Below are 19626 nucleotides of genomic sequence, written 5' to 3' on the forward strand. Positions count from 1 at the left end.
GGGACGGGACGAAGTGTACGTAAAGGGAGAAAGAGGGAGGGCGAGAAATTCCCCTGAAAACACCTAAATTATCGAACCGCGGGCAGCGGCACTGACCTATCCCGCAATTCCCTCGGTCGATTGCATCGCTCTCGTTCGGCCACGCCGGTGCCCCACTGCTGTAAATTGATACTCGTAATCACGCCTAATTGCTCTGCCTTTTCGTAAGGGAATTGGAAGAAAAAAAAAAGGAACAGGCACAAAGCAAAGAAGAGAAGCTCGGGCAGTGATTTTAATTATTCTTGTTCAATTTTTATTTACCTTTTATTGGACAAGTGCAAAATGAGGAATTAGAAATTTTATTGTCATTTGTACAGATTGAAATGCAGAATAATTATTATTTGCAATTATATTTCAGAGAAATTGCTTGAATTGTTAATAGTTCAAATCATTAATAGTATCGTTTGCGTGTATCGTTAAAATTTCACTCTAATTTACGTATTTAAAATATAGTAGCAATCGCGGGTCGTTTTTTTAGGGTATTTAAAAAATCTCTGATGATCAGTCTAAAGACAATAAATTCAAATTAAAATGTTGACTATTGTGCGTCAATATTATCAGACTCACTACGCAGGACATGAAATTAAAGTCGTCTTTTAATATCATTCAAGTGAAAGTGAAGTTATTCTTTTTTCTTTGGTCAAATTCACTGTAGTTGTGCAATGTTTTCGCACTGTTTCGCAGTTTCTAGAAGTAATGAAAATGGCATATGAATCAGGTGAATAATAAATGATTTGCTGATGTGCGCTTGAAAAAAAAATACAAAAATATTCATAAATAAAAAAAAAAAAAATAAAAAAAATAAAGAAAAAATATACAAAAAAGCCACACCAATTCGTTCGAATGAATTAAAAGCCGTTCAAATAATTGATATTGACGTCATTTCAATGGTTGTGAGATCAGGTTTGCCTCGAACTCCTCATTATAAACAGAATGTGATAAATAAATTTATCAACAAATATGGATTCTCGTATTACACAGAAAAATTTTACACGCTCAATTAAAGGTCAATTCAATATTTATTTCCTGCCCAATAATTAATGTCCACCATTTACAATATGTATATATATGTATATGCATATATATAAAGCGTAGTGCAGCGTAGTGCAGTGAGCACAATACTGAAAGGTACTTCATACTACATACACATGTAATAATGCACAAAGAGGCGCATTAGTCACACACCATTTTGCCACCAGGCGTGACGACGTTAGGTGCTCTCACCCTCTCTCTTACTCTCTCCCTGCTTCTGTCTCTTTCTCTCCTCGGCTTTTTTCTGATCGTTAATTCAACGATCCCCTCACCCTTTCGTCCTGTCTGCCCGCAATACCGGCTTCCCACCCCATTATGTCATCCCCGTTCGTCTTCTTTCCTCGCCTCGTGTGACTGCCCCTATTTTCCCGCGTATTTTAAAATACAACATGGCCGACGCTTGTGACGCGCGGTCACGTGGCTCTATACGGGCCCCTTTCCGTTCCCCGACACCCCCCCCCCCCCCCTCTTTCCGTAACGCACTCCGTGTCCCTGCATTGTTCAAGGCTTTTGTATGATAAGAACAATAATAACGGGCGTCACTACGAAGATGATAATTATTACGACGATAACAATGACACGGATAATTTTTTAATAACAACGCACTACGTGGTTTCAGTGGTAATTATAAAAAGAAAAATGTACCACGCAAACATGTAAGATCACTGCACTTGTTGAAGTTGTGTTTGAATCATTTTTACACATTACTACTGGAACGATCTGATTTACTTGAATTTGGAACATTTCTTGTCTCGGGAAAATCTACTAACTTGAACTTTTAGAGTTACGGAGGTAAAAGTAAACAAAAAAAATTGAGACAAAATTTGAGAAAACTCGTAAAAAAATTCACACGTTTTTCGGAACGATTAAAGTAATTGTCAAATATTCAGTAAGCATAGAAATTGATCTGAACGTCTGGGAGAAAATCGTGCATTGCCTATTCAAATAATAATTATAATAAACACGTGTAAAACGTTAAAATTTAAAGTTCACCGTGAAAATATTTAACCGAAAAAAAATATCGCAGACAATATCAGGATTGAAAAATGGTGATTAATTGTGTTCCGAATAGGAAATCATTCTCAAAGATTTTACTTATTGCTCGTTGTCCGAGTAAGATTCTTTTAAACTGTAATATCGGATAAAATTTTTTATATAAATGAAAGGCCAATTATGTCAGGAATAACTGTTAATATTTTCACGGATTCCATGTTCCGGTTTCCTCTTCCGTTCGGATCAGATAATTAGCAGACGCTTCGCGGGGTCGCGTCTATTATACAAATATATCTATGTAATTCGTTGCCAGTGGTGTTAAGAACGCATATAATGTAACAATTATCGCGCCTACAGCAGGAACAACAACAATAGCAACGGTGATATACAGAGTGATTATAAATCTAAACGAATAGACCGAATAGTCCGCCATCTGTTAGAAAGCAACGCGCATACGCTAAAAACCGCGAGGAGTTGTTTGCCAGGGTGACCAACCGTCGTGAACGTAACCTAAAAAATTTCGCCACTTGCGCTCAACGCCGCACGGCGTTATGACGGTTGGTCACCCTGACAAACAACTGTTCGCCAATTTTTGCACATGCGCATTACGTTGCAGCAGACGACGGGCCGTTCGGCCGTTAGATACAGTCACTCTGTATAGTAATAATGATAACAACAACGGCAATAATGACGGGAACGGTAATGGCGTCGCATGTTCTGGATGCCCGGGGCGTCTCGGTGACGTCGGGTGACATCAAAGTGACGCTATGTACCGCAGCCTCCGCAACTACATGCGCCAAGGCAGAACTAATGAGATTCACGTTACCAAGGCTCGATGTATACCTACCGATGATGCCGCTGCTGCGCTGCTTCTCCTTGAGGGAAGAAAAGCCGCGGAGATGAATCCAGGGTTAATTTTTATGCCGTCTCCCCCTCTTTTTTTTTTCGCCTCAATTGCAGATATCTTCCCGTCTCGAGGACCTTTCTTTCTCTCATTTCCCTCATCTTCGTTTCTCTTCCCCTTCAATTTATCATCAAAGTCAAAGCAACCTGTATTTTAAATCTTGCGTTTATCGACACTGCAGGGTTACGATCTTTATATTATACGAATGTTTGAATATTTATTTCTTTTTTTTACCACATTTTCAAATATTGCACGACTCTTGGATTATTCCTTTTACATTGCAAGCATCCCGAAAACAAAACGAAATGATAATAATGAAAATGTAGTTGCACAAATTTTTTTTTTTTTTTTATTTTTTTTTTTTTTACCATGCTTCCTGAGCATTATCACAATTTTAGAACATTTTTCTTCTTCTTTTTTTTCCTTTTTTTTTTTTATCAACGACCGAATTTCAAAACACGAAAATTACACGACGACGCAAATTTTAATCGTTTAAAAAAAGGAGGTTTTAAACTTTTGACGGACATTGTGTTGAAATATTCACCGCTCGTTCCATACACCTAATGTTGTTATGCACATCTGTATACAATGTACATATGTCATATCTGTCCTTATGCGCGCATTAAATGCCTATTACAATTCGCAATTGTGTAAAGTTGAAAAAAAACTTGCGGGGCGGACGCAAGCGCGCGCATTATTCAAAAGAGCTCTGGGGGTTACGTCGCATCGATAGCTTCGCATTTCCGGTTTCCGGTGTACGAACCCTGCGCAACAAACTCCCGTCCCATAGAATATCACTGTGCGTGTGTATAAGGCTGTGTATATGTGCATGTACGATAGTGTGTCGTATATAGTTTCGTTACCCGAGCTATTATAAAAATCACCCTTCAAGTGCAACGGCATATTTATTGCCAACATCCGTTCAATTAGGGGCTGCTGATACTTCGCGAAGAGCCAACTTTACTCGGCACGTAGGTATAGGTATAATATATTATATACACCGACGCTTTTCCTTTCCGAAGGGGGTTTTACAGTGTACATATACATCTATAACACAGCTGGGAAAAAAAAACTAAGAGACAAGTTTCAAAAAAAAAAAATCGCTACGCGATGTATTATAATTAGTTGTAATATTTAGCAATTGAATTATTCGTGGTTATTTGAGGCAATTGTAGAATTACGATACAAATACTTGTGTATCGGTAAAAGTGACGAAATAATTTTTAGAATTGAAAAAGCGATAAGAGAATTCCTTCGTGTAAAATCCTCTGGCTTGTTGCAATTTGTTTAATTATCGTTAACGCGATATCTTGCATCGTTTGTCAGTTATTACATATACGTAATTATGCGTATGCATATCGGTTCTTCTATAATTGCATCTTCCGACGTTATGTTTTATATTCACAATTACAAACAGACGTTAAATTTATTATCTCACTCATTGATATTCCGTCATTTTAATTCGTAATTTATCTTGCCAGCGAGAGATAAAATTTCATAGTTAAATTATGCGTCTAATTATAGATAATAGTGTGGTCAAAAAGAAGAAAAATGTACACTTAGAAATAGAGCAACGTTTAATCGTTCCAAGAATCGAGCATGCTTGTTTATTCAATTGCAATAATGCGTCTTATCTATTCAAGCATTCGAGGTTGAGTTAGGTTATCGTAATATATTCTACACACGTTCGGTTTTATCGTTATTATTTCACATTTTTTTTTTTTTTTTGTTTCATTACTTATTCACCTTCTTCTAACGTATACTCAATCACGTATCGATACAAATACCAAAGTGAGCATGCGCGACGTTTTTATTTAATTTTATTCGGTTTTGTAAAAGTAATTTGCCTACGATGAGCCTTCTCTCGCTGTATCAATTCTTGTACAAACAGTTCAGCCAATTGAATATCGAGGTCCCATGGTGTAATGGTTAGCACTCTGGACTTTGAATCCAGCGATCCGAGTTCAAATCTCGGTGGGACCTTAGTAATATTTTTTTTTTCTTCTATTTCTTACGCTTCTTATTCTTTTAACCCAACATTATTTTCTATTGTTAATTTTATCGTAAGAAAGAGGATCTGTATATTGTTAAGAACAAAAAAACAGCATGAAACTAAGTAAATTTCTGATCTGTATAACCATACGCATGCCTTGCGCATATACTTATAGGTGGTATACGATACGAGTGAAACAGGTTTTACGAATAACTTATTTTTCATTCAATATAATAATAACAATAATATAAATTGAAATTAGTATCGCGTCTGCAAGCGTTCGTGATCGAAAAACCAGAGAGAGAGAGAGAAAAGAAAGAAAGAAAGAACATATTTTTATTGTACTAGGACATATGCATCCGCGGGTACAAAGTGAGAGAGTACATTTTGAGATATCAGACTTACATACTACTTATAATTAATTTTAGCTTCAGAGAGAGAGAGAGAGAGAGAGAGAGAGAGAGAGAGAGACAGTGAGCGAGCAGGCAGGTTGTATATATAGGTATATAAATAAAATAGCTATATAGAGAGAGAGAGAGAGAGAGAGAGAGAGAGAGAGGAAAGGGATGAGGTATATATTATAAAATTTTGCGCACCTGTAGTCTCGAGTTCGTAATAAAATCGAGAGAGAAAGAGAGAGAGAGAGAGATAGGGAGAGTTTATTGAAGATTTTTCTCTATAAAATTCAAGTCGACGTTATCGTAAACAGTTTTGAAAGATTATTACTGCTCTCAAGTTAGTTCATCAAGATGTGACAACAGCCCCATCAAAATCTCGCTTCGATCGTAAAATACTTTCCCAATTTAAATTTAAACGGCATCATCCCTCCCGCCTCTCGCAGTTAAGGAATAGCACCGGCAGCACCGGTATATAATAAGAGAAGAGCTTCTACGCTGCGGTTAACGAGCAGAACTTCGCGTAACCGAGATGACGAGGAGAGGCTGCTGGCGGATGTTAAGAGCACCGAAGGTAGCCGAGTCGAAGAGGAAGAAGATTTGGGTTAAAAAAAAAATAGATAAAAAAAAAAAAAACAAGGAAAAAACCAACGATGGATTAAACGAATCGCGATTGGCAAAACGATTCGCGACCCGCACCGACTAACAGTAATTATTTTCATCCGAATTATACTTCATACCTACATGCTCGAGTTGTGGGTTTTATATCGGTTTTATTGTAGATCCGGTGGCGTTAAAATTGAAGCGAAATCGTTTAGAGCCCGGGAATATGGGGCGAGCTCATCGTTTTCCTCGGGATGGAAAGGGGAAAGGGGACGGAGGGCATAACTAATTTAGAACCCTTAGTTATGGAGCCCCGGCGGATGTCTTATCCCCGAGGATAATACGTTATACTGTCAGGTCTAAGATCGCTTTCTACAAATTCAGGGACATTAAAGACGGAGACTTGATTGGATAACAAACATTTTATTGAGTTTAATTTTCGAAGTGAAACGCCCGCGGTGCAATACCATTCATATATACGTACATATACGTGGGGGGTAAAAGGCGCTTCCTCTCGAGAACGTTAAACTTTAACAGCTTCTTAGCAATAAATAATATTATGCACACGAACATCCGCCGTCGCCGCACCCCGCAAGAACGAAGAAAAATCCCCATTCCATCCCTAGCCTCGTGCAGGCAATTAAATAAAATGTGATACGTTCGAGTTATGACGCGAATCTTTATTGTTTATGACACAGAGGCTCGAGAGAAAGCCCCGCGGTTCTGGAATCCCTTGTATGCAAAGGCGTAAAAAAAACGTCACCCTGTCGTCTCAAGCACCGCGCGTTCTTCGAGTTCAATTCAATTGATTGCCCCCGAGAAGAGAACGAAATCACCCTGCAATCGTGGTTCCGTAAAATTGCTCAGTTTGTCCAGGCGTTTCGTGTTTCGTGCCCTGGACGGCCAATGGGAGCGAAGGATGCGCGTGGCCGGATGCGCGGATCGGCCGATCGTCGAGAGCTCTGTTAGTTTTGCGTTCGAAAACCGTTCAAGTTTCGAATCTCTCGATCATTTTTCCCGAAGAAGGGGTACCGAGATGGTTTTAAACCGATCTCGCGTCTCCTCGAATATATTTCCAATAAATCCGTACAGCATCTTGGGCCAATTTCCTCGCCCCCGGTTACCTCGAGTCATAAAAGTCTGATATTTAAGATTTACGTCCGTCACGGCAATTATAATGTCTTTTATTACAAGCCCCCCCCCCCATCTTAGACCTCTTCCTCCTGCTTTTCCTTCTTCCCCGTTCCACAGCCGCGCGGAATAAGTTTCATCGTAAAAATGTTATTAGGCCACGCTTTCCAGTTTCCATCGACGAATGGGGGGCCGCCGTTTAAACAAGACGCGAAATTTTTATGCCCGAAACTCCTCCGGGCGTAAAAACGATCGCGTCTCGTCCCCCTCATCGGCGTTCGTAAAATCCACGTAACACGCACATGCCTAAAAGCGTGCTGGTATGCCGGATATATCGGTCTGGAATAACCGGAGACGCGTTTCTTCTTTGCAACTCGGAATTGCTGACCCCTTGAATTATTCAAGGTAGGTCGGATCGCGCTCTCTTATTCTCTCGTTAACGGATCCGCATCGCGCGGTAATTCGCCGTTTGAAAATAGCGCCACATTTTCCCGCTCGTTTGTCGCACGGCGACCGTCGTTTATTCTGCTCGCGCGCATTCGCGTTTCCTGGATTATTCACCGATGGCTAGTAATTAGGTGTGCGGGACATTGCATGTACATGGATCAATTTCTCCGAGCAGTTAAGCCCCCCCCTATTCCCGGTTCACGGCGAGTCGCTATCACGAAAACACTAAAACACTACCCCATCTCGATGATTTTACGACCCGCGGCCACGCTTTCCCGCTCTTTTTCATTCGGGCGAAAACGCGATTTCGGTATTATTTGTTTGTTTCTCTTCAACTCCCCGGCAAATTCACCAAGTTGGCAATTTCATCACCGTAACAAAATAGATTTCATCATACGCGGATATTCCCGCCGTTATCCGAGTTGAAAAGATAGGCGGCATCGAGGAAGATAAAAATGGGTCGAACCTTTGATCGGTGAAACGGTGATCTTATTAATTTTGCAACTCCATCGTACAGCCTTCGATAGCTCAGTTGGTAGAGCGGTGGACTGTAGTTGGCGAGATAACGAAAGAGAGACATCCATAGGTCGCTGGTTCAAATCCGGCTCGAAGGAGTAAATTTTTTTTTTTCTGTAACCCCGTCTCAGTACATTTTTTTGTTCCTTACTTTCTTGAATTCGATGTCCTCGGACAAATTAACGGTTCGTAAGGAATGTGAAAATCTGAATTGACTGTACACTCCCAGTATTCTGCACAAAGCGAAAGTTTCGTGATCGTTTGCTGTGTTTTTGTTTAATTTTTTTTTTTTTTTTTTTTATCATCACCGATATATTATCTTCCTAAACGTATTTTTTATTTTCCTTTGAACTCTAATCTCAATTCTTATCGCAACATGCGATAGGTGTATAATACGTTCCTAAACAGATACGAAGGGTGCGTAGGGTGTCGGTTGAGATTCGTCGTGCGGCTTCAGCGAGAAGGAAAAACCACTCAAATTAATTTCAATTTGAAGAGAAGGTGGTAGGAGGGGAGGGGGGGGGGGGGGGGGGCGCTGCATATTGTCCGCAGAGAGTGGATATATCCAAGTTGACATGTAATCAGTGGATCCCCTGTTTCGTTCGGATAGGGGGAGGAGGATCCGCAGCGCGACGAATATTCGGCAACACCCTAGTTTCTGTATTTCTATCTTCTCTCTTATATATATTTCGTTTCTATATATGTATTATACGGACAATGGCCCCTCTTATGGTTGGTTAACCTTTGACTGACACCCAACCCTCCTTCCAATATCCACTAGACTCTTCCGCTACGCCCAACACCCTCGAGTCGATCCTTGTCTGCACGTACAATCCGCACACTAGTTCGGTCAAGTTGCACATTTTTTCACCCTGCAATCCTGTTCCGATCCCCTCGACAAATCTCTGAATCTTTCCTATAATTGCTCGCAGATGATGTTTAAGAACGCATCGTTATTGCTGTTGTTATTATTGTTGGCACGTAGGGCATAAAGATCGCGGTGAGAAAGTCGAACGGATGATAAAGGACGAGTTCAGTTACGTTGAGCTGAAGTTGTTGAAACGTTGAAATAATTACTCACCTGCAAAGCGAATAGCGTTTTCGATTATTACTTAACCCTTTCAGTCGCACATTTTTTAACTCCATATTTTGGCATGAATTTTGTAACCCGAAGGTTTTTGGGGTCGCTGATCAAGAATCTGAAGTCAGGATTTGATTATTTCTAAATCCAAGATGGCGGATCCAATATGGCGAATGTAAAATCGAAAATACTATAAAAGTTCGATGATTCTGGCCGAAAATTGTTAGTCAATGATTTTTGGGTTTGTACGAAGTGTAAAGATTATTTGAAGCTGTAAATAAACTGTGACAATAAGGCTGGGAGATGGAAATTTTAAATTCCATGAAAATGTTAAATCCGGACACGCAGTGACTGGGAAGAAAGTTTGCAGATAAAGAGAAATCGGAAGCTTTTACTTGTAGCTAGGCACTTGTATCATTACCAACTCGACAACTACGGGGATTATTTTGTCTCTTGGACTATTTATTTTATTATATCCGATTTGGCCGAACCTGAGCCGGCAACATATGATGCTCGAGGTCCTAATGCCGTTGGGGTTTCACACATCCTTAATTTTGATCCAACAGGGTGACGACGTCGCGTTTGCAAAGTGCAACGGGCAGTGGCAGTTCGCTATTGTTGAATCGTTTTAGATTAAATCAGGGATGATTCAGATGGATTATATTCACGGTTGAACGGCACTCAGTGACGCCTCCCTAAGTTTGCGTCCCCATGACTGCGGCGTGAATCGATTGGCGGCATAACGAAAAAAAAAAGAAAAAAAAGAAAGGGAGAAGAAAAAAAACAACAAAAACGTGACACGAACTTGTCATAATCCTGCAGATTTCGGGCGGAGAACCGATCAAAGGAATCACGGGGTTCGGTTGGTGGAATGCGACAGGTGTTCCTTTCTCTCTTCAAATTGTCATTTATCAGGTTCGACTTGTTCTCGAGCCAAATACTGGTACCCACACTTGTTTACACGGTTAAACAGGTGACTCCGGTTATACGCGAGGCGAGAGAGTTGACTCACCTTTCAGTATCTACTCGTTTTACTGCCCTCCAGTTTCTAGGTTTCTTACTACTTTCCAACTACTCAAATCTCGAACGCGAATTGGTACTTTTCGCCTCAATCTACGCTTTGTGAAAGCCAATTCAATCCTCGAATCATCGCTCCCAGAATCTAATTGGAAGTTGCATCCAAGGGTTGAAGGTTTAATGTTCCTGTCTTTAGGGTGTTTCGTTGGAAAGAAAATTCTTTCTTCTTTATTTTCGTTCATACCCGAGAAACCTGTTATAGTCAAATTCGTCACAGAGATCTCGTGATCGTTTTTCTTGTAAAATCAATAATTTAGTCACTAATACATGTACATGTAGAGACGTTTAAGGATGAATTTTTACGTAAAATTGAGTTTCAAGAGGTAGTTTGTAAATTGTTGAAGCTGTAGACTCTGCTGTGAAAACATTTTTCTACAGAATTAAATTACCTACAAATCTGTCGTTCAAATTTTGTTTGTAAAGTCAGTAATTCAGCGACTAAAGAAGTTTAAAAGTAAATTTTTACACAAACTTGACTTTCGAGCCGAGCTGACTCAGGGTTTTTGAACTATTTAAGCTATAAATTTTACTCGAGGAAACTTTCCTCAAGAATTTGATTCTCTACAAATCGCTTCCAGGAACAAGATCCCATCATTGGAGGCAGCTGAGTGACAACAATTTAAAACATAATAGAAGGAAAAATTTGAATTCCGATGGCGAACTTAATTCAAAAATAAATTTCACAGACCCTTCGGCTATAAATTAGGTTTTTTTTTTTTTTTATATATATATATATACACAACTATGGCGGTATGTACTCAATGAAATTTTTACCAGTACAGTTTGCTTATGTTGACGTCTGATCGAAGAAAAAGTGTATAAAACATTGAATCGGGGATTGAAACAATGATTTGCACGTTCAATGTTACCGACAACTTTTCCCAATTCGCCAACAGATGAAAGGTTGGTTTTTTTTTTCGAAAAGCGAGAGGGTGCCGTCTTGGTGTTTGTGACGGGGGTGGGCGGGGGTGGAGGGGTTCATCGTTCGGAACAGGCGTAATCGATTCGGCAGGAAGCCGAGCGGAAATCGCTCTGTGACGTTCAGACGTTACCGGAGCGAGAAATTACTCATCGTTTCGATTGAGGTTAATTAATTAGATAATCAAGAGAACCCCGCCCATCTCACATTCAGAAGTCTCTACTTTCTTCCCTGTTTCGACGTCAGACATCCCTCTGATCCTCCGGGGACCAGGTACACACTTCGCAGAGTCACCTAAGGACACGCTCCGGGCTCATCTTTGGTTCACCCTTATCGGATGAGAAGGATCGAGGAGGGGAAGGGGGAGAAAAATGAACGAGGCAGTAAAAGTGATCGCTAATTATTGGAAGTAACTAATTCCTGGACGCGGGTGGTCGGATTTCAATATTTAGTTTCTGCACAATTTTTCTCCACTGTGTTGAAATCCGAAGAAAGAAAAAAAAAAAAAAAAATTACGGCGTTGTTTCTCTCCTTTCAATATTCAAGAGGAAAGGGTATTTATCGTACGTATATTTCAAGGGATGGAGATCGTTGATACAAATTTTTTGGGCAAACCGTGACTCATGATAAATGCAGGTGGTGAAAAACAAAGGTATTACATTTCGTTCAGGGGGTAATTTTTTTACAACTCGATATGCGTACGTAAACCCATACCTGTCTGCACGCGCGGCATGTTAATCGCGGTGAAAATAATATATAAGCGATGATACGGCTATGCAGTTTAATGGCGAGGAGGAAGAACTTGTTGATGTATGCACGCTGATTTAAAAGCGATACGAATATTTCCTTAGACCTATTTCACGTGGCGTTTTACAAAACATCGGAAATAATACCGAATCACCGTGTTTTTCACAATTTTACAACGCCAAATGTCTACCCCCCCCCCTTACCGCCACATTCAGCTGCCCGCTTTGCCTCGAGTTTATGATTGTCTAGTTGATGCATACAGTCGTTCGTTTTCCTCGAGTGAAATTGAATAGATTGATGCCAGAGATATATTGAAACAACAGAATAGTAGAGAGAACAAGATAATCAAGAGTGGGAGTATAGAACGAAGAAAAAGAGAAACGTATGAAAATCGCAATGTATGATCAGAAATGTCGCAATTCTAAAGCTCGGAATTTATTCATGTACAGAGTGTCATTTTTCGGACAATGTGAAAATTAATGCGAAATGAAATTCTTTGAAGTTTTCAACGAACTGATAAATATTTTGGGAAATAGGTTAGTTGAAGGATTAGTTTTTTTTTTTAAAGAGCTTTTTGATTCGCTACTTACATTAGAACCCCAGAAAATTTCAGAGGTTTAAAACGATCCGTTTGTTTTCAGTGCGTCGTTGAAACAAATTTTTAATCGAATTAACGTACCTGGGTATTAAAAAATTGAAACAGAGATAGGGAATAAATATCCGATTCACGATGTCGATACGACACGTAGATTAAAATATGCAGAATCGGATCAACTATACTTTAGAAATTTGACAGACGGTCGATTTTCTCGAAAACTCCATTATCCAATGTTCAAATCTTGGCTTTGTCACTTTTACGCAGCGTACCTATTTTCACTCACTCTATGTCCACGATCACCGAAATATTTCGTTTTGCTGCTTTGTTTAAAACTTTATACCCCGTATACGCAACGTTACAAGTTCGAAAGCGATTTGATCTTTATGGTTTTATAATCGTCGAGGCACTTTCGACGGGTTGATAGTATCGTAGAAGCGTTTATTGTCGGCTGCGTAAATATGTACATACGTACTTGTTATACCTACCTGTAACTGCGATGCATGTCAAACTGTCGCTGCCGCCGGTGCAGCATAGATCCAATTACTGCAATCATACAAAATTGCACGATGAAAATTACAAGCGTACGCACAGTGCGCGCGGCGAGTCAATTATGATATTAGCGATGCAGAATTACCGCCTCCTTCGTCAAATATTCAAACCAGCCAACATCAATTTCACAATAATCGGTGATACGCACCCTGCACCCAACAACCTCGCAGCTATCCGTCCTACGCTAAGAATTTTCCGCCGTATTTGCATTTCGCCCGATGTAAAAATCGTCGTGATCGCAGCAACGAAGCGCTCCTAAAAACGCAAATTCTTAGCCCCCGGGGTTTTTGAATTAGAGCGAATCGAAGGAAGCCAATCGCGTCGCGCCGTCGCGTCACGTGATCGCTGTTGATTGGCCGGCGCGGTGCGCGACCGTTAAAAATTCGAACGGCTCTCATTTGAAAACCGCTTAACCGTCGAGCCTCGCGTTTCGACGAATCGTCACGGTTTCTCGCTAGGAATTTTCTCGCCAATCGTCGAATCGTTTCCTCATCGTCGTTGAGTCGATGCGGGCATTCGAATACAATTATTCCGGGCTCCGGGATAGCGACGGAATCTTGGAGTGTTTGAAAGCAGAGTTTCTAGTGTTTTGACAGTTGATCCAAATCGGGCGTCCCACCCTCGGCTTCCGCCGTGTTTAGGCCGCTCGGTATTTAGTTAGTCAACCCTGCCCCGAGGCTCGATGGGAGCCAGCAAGTGTCGCCGAGATAGAACCTTTCATGTGCTAATCTATATTGATTCAATCAAACGCCTGTTCAACGACTGCGGCCGAGTCGGGTTTCCCTCTCTGTCCTCGCCTACCTCTGATCCTCGTCGTCCCGTGTTTTCCCTCTTCTGCATTCAGGAGTACAATATTATAATACATCGTACGCGTGACGATCACAGGCCGGGAGCTTCGCGGCCACGATCGCGGATCGGTACATTAGGCCCCGAAATTTGTCGGCTTGCACAAACAGAACTATGTATAAATATACGTATATTTACACCGAATTCATTCGAGACGGTGTAAATATTTACCGGTATATATTTACGTACGCGTATGTAATATGTTTACAATTCGTGGGGACAAATTGCTGTGCAACTATAGTTATTTTTTATTACACACCTGTATTTTTATCGGGATTAAACAAACTCGGGGTCGTTCAAACGCTAGTTATCTGTAAAACCTGGACTAAATTGATTTGTACACATATAATTTTGAATAAACTAACGGATATCGCGTGAAATTGTGCAATAAAATCTTTGTCCTTTGCATCAATGAGTAGAAAATGTAATTGACTTTCTTTCAGTCTTATGTAATAAAGTTGAACTCGTCGTTGTATATTATAAATCAGTTAAATCGAGTAATCACACTTTTATCGTAACAACGCTTTTCGAGTGTAATTACATCGGCGATCTATAACGATTTTCAACAGTTTGTCATTCCTTCCGACCGTCAAATTTTCGCTGCGACCTTCGCGTCTGTTTGCGTTGCGTGAAAACACGTAATGCGACAGGCGTAAATTATATCGCGATTTATTGTCGTCGCGTGGATTGGTTTTTTTTTTTAAATAATTATTTTACTCTTATCCCTTCCCTTTCTTTATCTTCTGTTATAGAGAAAAATTATATCGATGGACGAATAAACAATTCTCAGCATCCCGAAAGTATGTTTTACAGAAGACAAGGATATTACTATCGGCTTATCAAACATTTACCCTTTATCAAGCACTTCGATATCTACGATCCTCAGGTAATCGCGACGATGATTCAACCAACGAGCATGTCTATTTTCATAACTGTTGGTCAAATTCATGTAAAATACTCTCCGCTTTATCATCGAATATAACCTAAAACATCGTAACACGCCTAATTCGTAAATCAGTCATCGTTATCACTATCGACTATCAACTTTTCATTGATATTAATATCCGGCAGTCGTTTATCCGCGAAGATGTTCTGGATAACCTTGTCGTCTGCATGCTCGTCTACTGCCTTTTCTATTTCGGTTTATGGTACGCCGACAAGGTACGAACGAGGGACCAATTAATCTCTAACAAATACAGAGAATATTGCTACTGATAAACCAATAATCACGGTTCACCGTTTTTATTTAAAATTTCCCATCCAGGTCATCAATCAAATCGAGAAAGTAAACGAGAAAATGGTCGCGGTTGTACGTGACAATAAAACCGTATGTACAATTTGTTGCAAATTACTTTCCTGCAGATTATTATTGTTACTGTTATTTAATCCCATTGCCAAAAAGTAGAGGGACAAATGTTCGAATGACCTGTACAGACATTCGGTACGGGGAATGATTTTTAAGTGTTCTTTTAGTCGCTCGATTTTTTCGGAACAAAATCCATGCTCATGAGAATGAAAGAAAAAATCGTTCTTGGTAGTTAGATAAGTAATAATTCATGTTTGATTTTCGTAGACTTATAAAATGTGGTTACAAAAATTCTAAGTATTCGGAATGTAGTGAGAAATTAATTAAATTTGACGATATCAATATTATTTGGGTTTTTAACCCGAATTTCCTATTTTCAATTCAAACCGCAGACGTTAATCAATTCGCTTGTACAGTGAACGTGCATAATCTATTTATAAAAGGTAAAAGCCACGAAGAGAAGATAAATTGGAAGAAATAGAGAGATTAAATAATAATAACGATGATTATGATAGAGAGAAATGAGAAAACGAGAATGGCTCGAATTTGTTTGCGCGTATATAATTTCGTTTTCCCTTTTTTCACTAACAGTCACGATTTATATTCTCAACTTGTACACAATTATCGTAACGATTGACGATTCTAGAAATTGGAGGACTTGAGCACCCTGAAAAAGAAGCGATTAGAGTACGAGGATGTGGTTGTCAAAACGGTGGGTAAAATTTTTTGACAAAGTCGGATAAAAATTGAATGCGCGAGTTGAAAGGGAGAATGAGAAATTTGAAAAACTAAAGATCTATCTCTTGCTTTATTTCCTATTTCAGAAAGGTGTGCAACGTCAGATCGAAACATATCTAGAAAACGAAGTGAGCGTCTAATATGAGGGGAGGCAGAAAATTTCGAAAAAAAAATTAAAAACCTAAACGACGATAATTCTTTTTTCCTCAGCTGGAAATATTGACCGCGGAACTGACGGCGACGGAGCGGAAAATAGGCGATTTGGAAAAAGTGTTTGGAAAAGTAACGTCGCTTAATATCTTCGTGGGAATTTTTCAAACTTGCAAATTACACGTAACAGGTTATTTTCAGTGCAAATCTGTGGGGAGCGCTTTTAACACGGGAATACCCGCTTCCGGTCCGGAAGGCGAAATGGCGATCGAGGACGGCCAGACGTCATCGGAGGAAAAACCGGAAGACGTTAAGGTTCGCCGTTACAATTATTCCTTAGATCAAAAGAAAATAATAAAAAAAAAATTTCATCCTTTTGCGTACCAAATTTATCTCGTCATCTTTACTAACTTCGCGACATCGTTGATATTTTCAGGTATTGGAACCGTCGTTCCCGCCCCCCTTGCCGCCCGAACCTCCGCCCCGGAAGTACGGAATCTTCGTCGCCAGGCCACCCGGACATCGGGTCATTCCCGGATATGGACCGCCACCCCCACCACCGCCCCCGAAAATCGGATTCAAGCTGCCCGGCATCTGCTGAGCTTTCGGAATTCGGTCAGTTACCTTATTTCCCTTTCTCTTTTTCTCATATCGTTTTCCCCCCTTTCCAACGAATAGAAACAAAATCCTGCGACGATTTTGTATTTTTTTTTTTTTTTTTATCGTTTAGCGATTAAGATGCTCCTCTTTTCTCTCACCCCCGGAGTATAGATAAAAGTCAGTTTTATGCAAACACTGTTGAGAAAATATTGTTCACTGATTTCAGCCGCCGGATCGGATCATTCGGACAGAAAAATCGTTGAGCGGAATATTTGGCAGACGAGGAGATTTGGCGAAAGTGAGGAAAAATCGCGAAATTTAGGAACGAAATGGCCGGTGGATGATCGCAGTGCAGATATTTTGAGAAACTTATCACCGCTTACAAAGACGCTTTTGAGGCTTGCGCCTATTCTGCTTTCCGAGGAATAAAATACGTCAAGTTGATTAGGTTTTTATTTAATATGTATAAATAAATCTATGAGAATAATTAATTCGTCGGTTTACTATATTTACACGATTTTATTAAAAAGGTAGTAACAAATCGACTGTATTTTAATTCTTTTATATGTATATGTATATATTAACGTGGAAGTAATAATTGCACTGAAAAGGGAAAGTCAAGACTTTCAGGTTCGGTTTACATTGAGGTGCAGAGTTTAACAAATCTGCTCGTGTTGACCCTGTGAATATGCAGCCGGTAAATACGGCTCGCTGGCAGGTAAACTTACGCAAGTCTGTAAAACAATAACAATATTCTTACATCAGACAATCGATCATTCCACGTCGGTCATGCTTTGTCCCACCTGACAAACGACTTGGCAAAATTCCGTAGCGATATTGGCGGTGCTATTTTACTCTAAGAGTGTGACGGATTCGCGAAGTTGTATCGAGTTTTAAAATTGTCAAGCGGATCGGCAAGCGGAAGTTGAAAAAGTACCGGAAGCGCCTTGTTCCGAAATATTTGTTTTCCAAAAATTCAAATTACGATAGAGCAAAGTTCCGAAAAGTAGAGTTCGGACAGAGGTAAAGATCTTGTAAGATTTTCTAAATAAAAAGCAAATTTGGTTCAAGGGTAGGAGACGGAAGTAAGTAATCGAATGGTTTTGCGATTTGTGATTGGTGGGAATGTTAGAAATTTTACGATTGGTCAAGAGTCAATAGGAATGGAATGGCATGAAAGGTCGTAAAAGGATCAAGTCAATTCTTAATAGTTAAACAATAAGCGACCTTTTCACGGCCACTCTGTCCGGATTAATTACCGTACATATCTGTGGATCAACCAAATGTTGTAAAACGGGAATTGCCTTCGTTTGTTATCGGGAAAGGTATTTATTGCTTAATTACAGAGTTCCGGCGAAGCATATTGTTTTGCCTACAGTGCGGTACGAATTGACCTGGCTAAAGTCATAAACCAGGTTCGGCGGGTCCGTACTTAGAATTTTACAAATGGTCTAGTTGTAAACGCTAACGATAGTTTTACAGTTAAAATAACATGTGACGAATCTGCCTATTTTAACATAAATGTACACGTCACAACAATTGAATTGAAAATCCTTGATCATTCGGAATTTCGATGTTTCAGATTTTTTAATTTTCTCATTTTCGCACTCTCGGAACTTTGACTTGTCGGAGAACTTTTCCCATTCGAAACTTTGATGTTTCGTCAAAGATTAATTCCTCTACGGTTAAGTTTCGTCAGCGTAAAGTTAGGAATTTCGCGCTTTCGGAAATTTTGAAATTCAAAATTTCAACAACCAAACTTGGTCGATAAATCGGTTCCGTGAGAGGCAAAAAAAAAAAAAACGGACACTTTGGAAAAATTCAAAAAACTAAAAACTGGAGCGATATAAAACGTATTTTCGAGTTCTCGACGTACTTTTTTTTTTCATTCGGCGCAACTGACGACGAGCGTGATCATCAACAGTTCGACGAAATCTTTCGTAGGCTTGTGCTGGATGGAGGAAGAAAAAGCGCCGACTGTTCGGTTCAACAAACTCCTTCTCGACCATAATGCTAGGTATTATTCCTTTCTTCGCGTTACACCACACTCTTGACTTTCACCCGAAATGAATTCCGACTTGGAACGACACATGTAACCGCTTTTGAATTCGTTATTTAACGGAATCATTTCCCCTGGGATTGACCTACCTTTGTTTTACTTTCATTCAAAAACTGAAACGTGTATCACATTTACTAACGATATCGAAATACTTGTACAAATTGCATTTTCTTTTTTTTCATTTATTTATTTTTTTTTTTTTTCTTACTAACGGACATTGAAGATTTTTTTCTTCTTTATTCTTTGGTCGGGATTAAAAATTTCACACTATTTAAAATTTCCTCTAAAATCTTTTCCACGCAATTCTAATTCGTCTTTATGAAATTTTCATCAATGATTAGCTCTTGAAACTCTATAAGCTCAATGTGACTCGAACATTTTTCTAAATAATTATCGAGTGTTTCGACCAGGTTTTCGGTTTAGATTTAAGAAGACTGAAAATTGCCTGTGCTTATCAATGCCAATACGGCAGAAATACTTGATGAAGCTTGATAATGATGCGGCGGCTGAAAGAAATTTACAATTTTAACAAACAGAAGAAAACAATTTGGTTGATTTTTGAAAAAGCAGAACCTCCAAAAAAAAAAAAAAAATTGCACCAAGCTTCGTCGCTAATTATTATCGTCTTTATACATTTCATTACTAATACGGACGATTTTATCGACAGAAATCTTATTTCTCCCGCAAGTCCTCAACAGCAGCAAAAACCGGCTATCGATCGACTCGGTTCACTCGCTTATCGGTTTTTCCATGAACCCATTCGTCATTCGAGTGTCAGAAAACCATTGCAACGTGTCCTCGAGCGGTTATTTTACCGATCAGACCGATGCTAATGTATCAGTGACGTTTTCCTTGAGAAGATCGTGTGGGTGTTCGGCTTGCTCAGGGTCGTCCGAGTCGAGT

At 39.7% G+C, this 19626-nt stretch overlaps 1 protein-coding gene and 2 non-coding genes across 3 annotated transcripts in view; all 3 read left to right on the forward strand.

Moving 5' to 3' along the window:
* The window catches only part of LOC107221005 (protein enabled homolog), a 42021-nt gene extending 24999 nt beyond the window's left edge, over nucleotides 1–17022 (forward strand). Inside the window, exons 2-10 of the mRNA XM_015659842.2 lie at nucleotides 14623–14756; nucleotides 14942–15031; nucleotides 15135–15197; nucleotides 15823–15888; nucleotides 16001–16042; nucleotides 16125–16196; nucleotides 16266–16379; nucleotides 16501–16679; nucleotides 16891–17022. Of these exons, the coding sequence (XP_015515328.2) occupies nucleotides 14673–14756; nucleotides 14942–15031; nucleotides 15135–15197; nucleotides 15823–15888; nucleotides 16001–16042; nucleotides 16125–16196; nucleotides 16266–16379; nucleotides 16501–16665 (696 nt within the window). The 5' untranslated portion in view covers nucleotides 14623–14672 and the 3' untranslated portion in view covers nucleotides 16666–16679; nucleotides 16891–17022. The remainder of the gene's footprint in view (nucleotides 1–14622; nucleotides 14757–14941; nucleotides 15032–15134; nucleotides 15198–15822; nucleotides 15889–16000; nucleotides 16043–16124; nucleotides 16197–16265; nucleotides 16380–16500; nucleotides 16680–16890) is intronic.
* On the forward strand, nucleotides 4880–4951 carry Trnaq-uug. Its single transcript has one exon. It is a non-coding gene; the product is annotated as a tRNA-Gln (tRNA).
* Nucleotides 8055–8151, forward strand: Trnay-gua. Its single transcript has 2 exons — nucleotides 8055–8091; nucleotides 8116–8151. It is a non-coding gene; the product is annotated as a tRNA-Tyr (tRNA).
* Nucleotides 17023–19626: the final 2604 nt, after the last annotated feature.

Source organism: Neodiprion lecontei, chromosome 5, assembly GCF_021901455.1.
Source record: "Neodiprion lecontei isolate iyNeoLeco1 chromosome 5, iyNeoLeco1.1, whole genome shotgun sequence".
Classification (NCBI taxonomy): domain Eukaryota; kingdom Metazoa; phylum Arthropoda; class Insecta; order Hymenoptera; family Diprionidae; genus Neodiprion; species Neodiprion lecontei.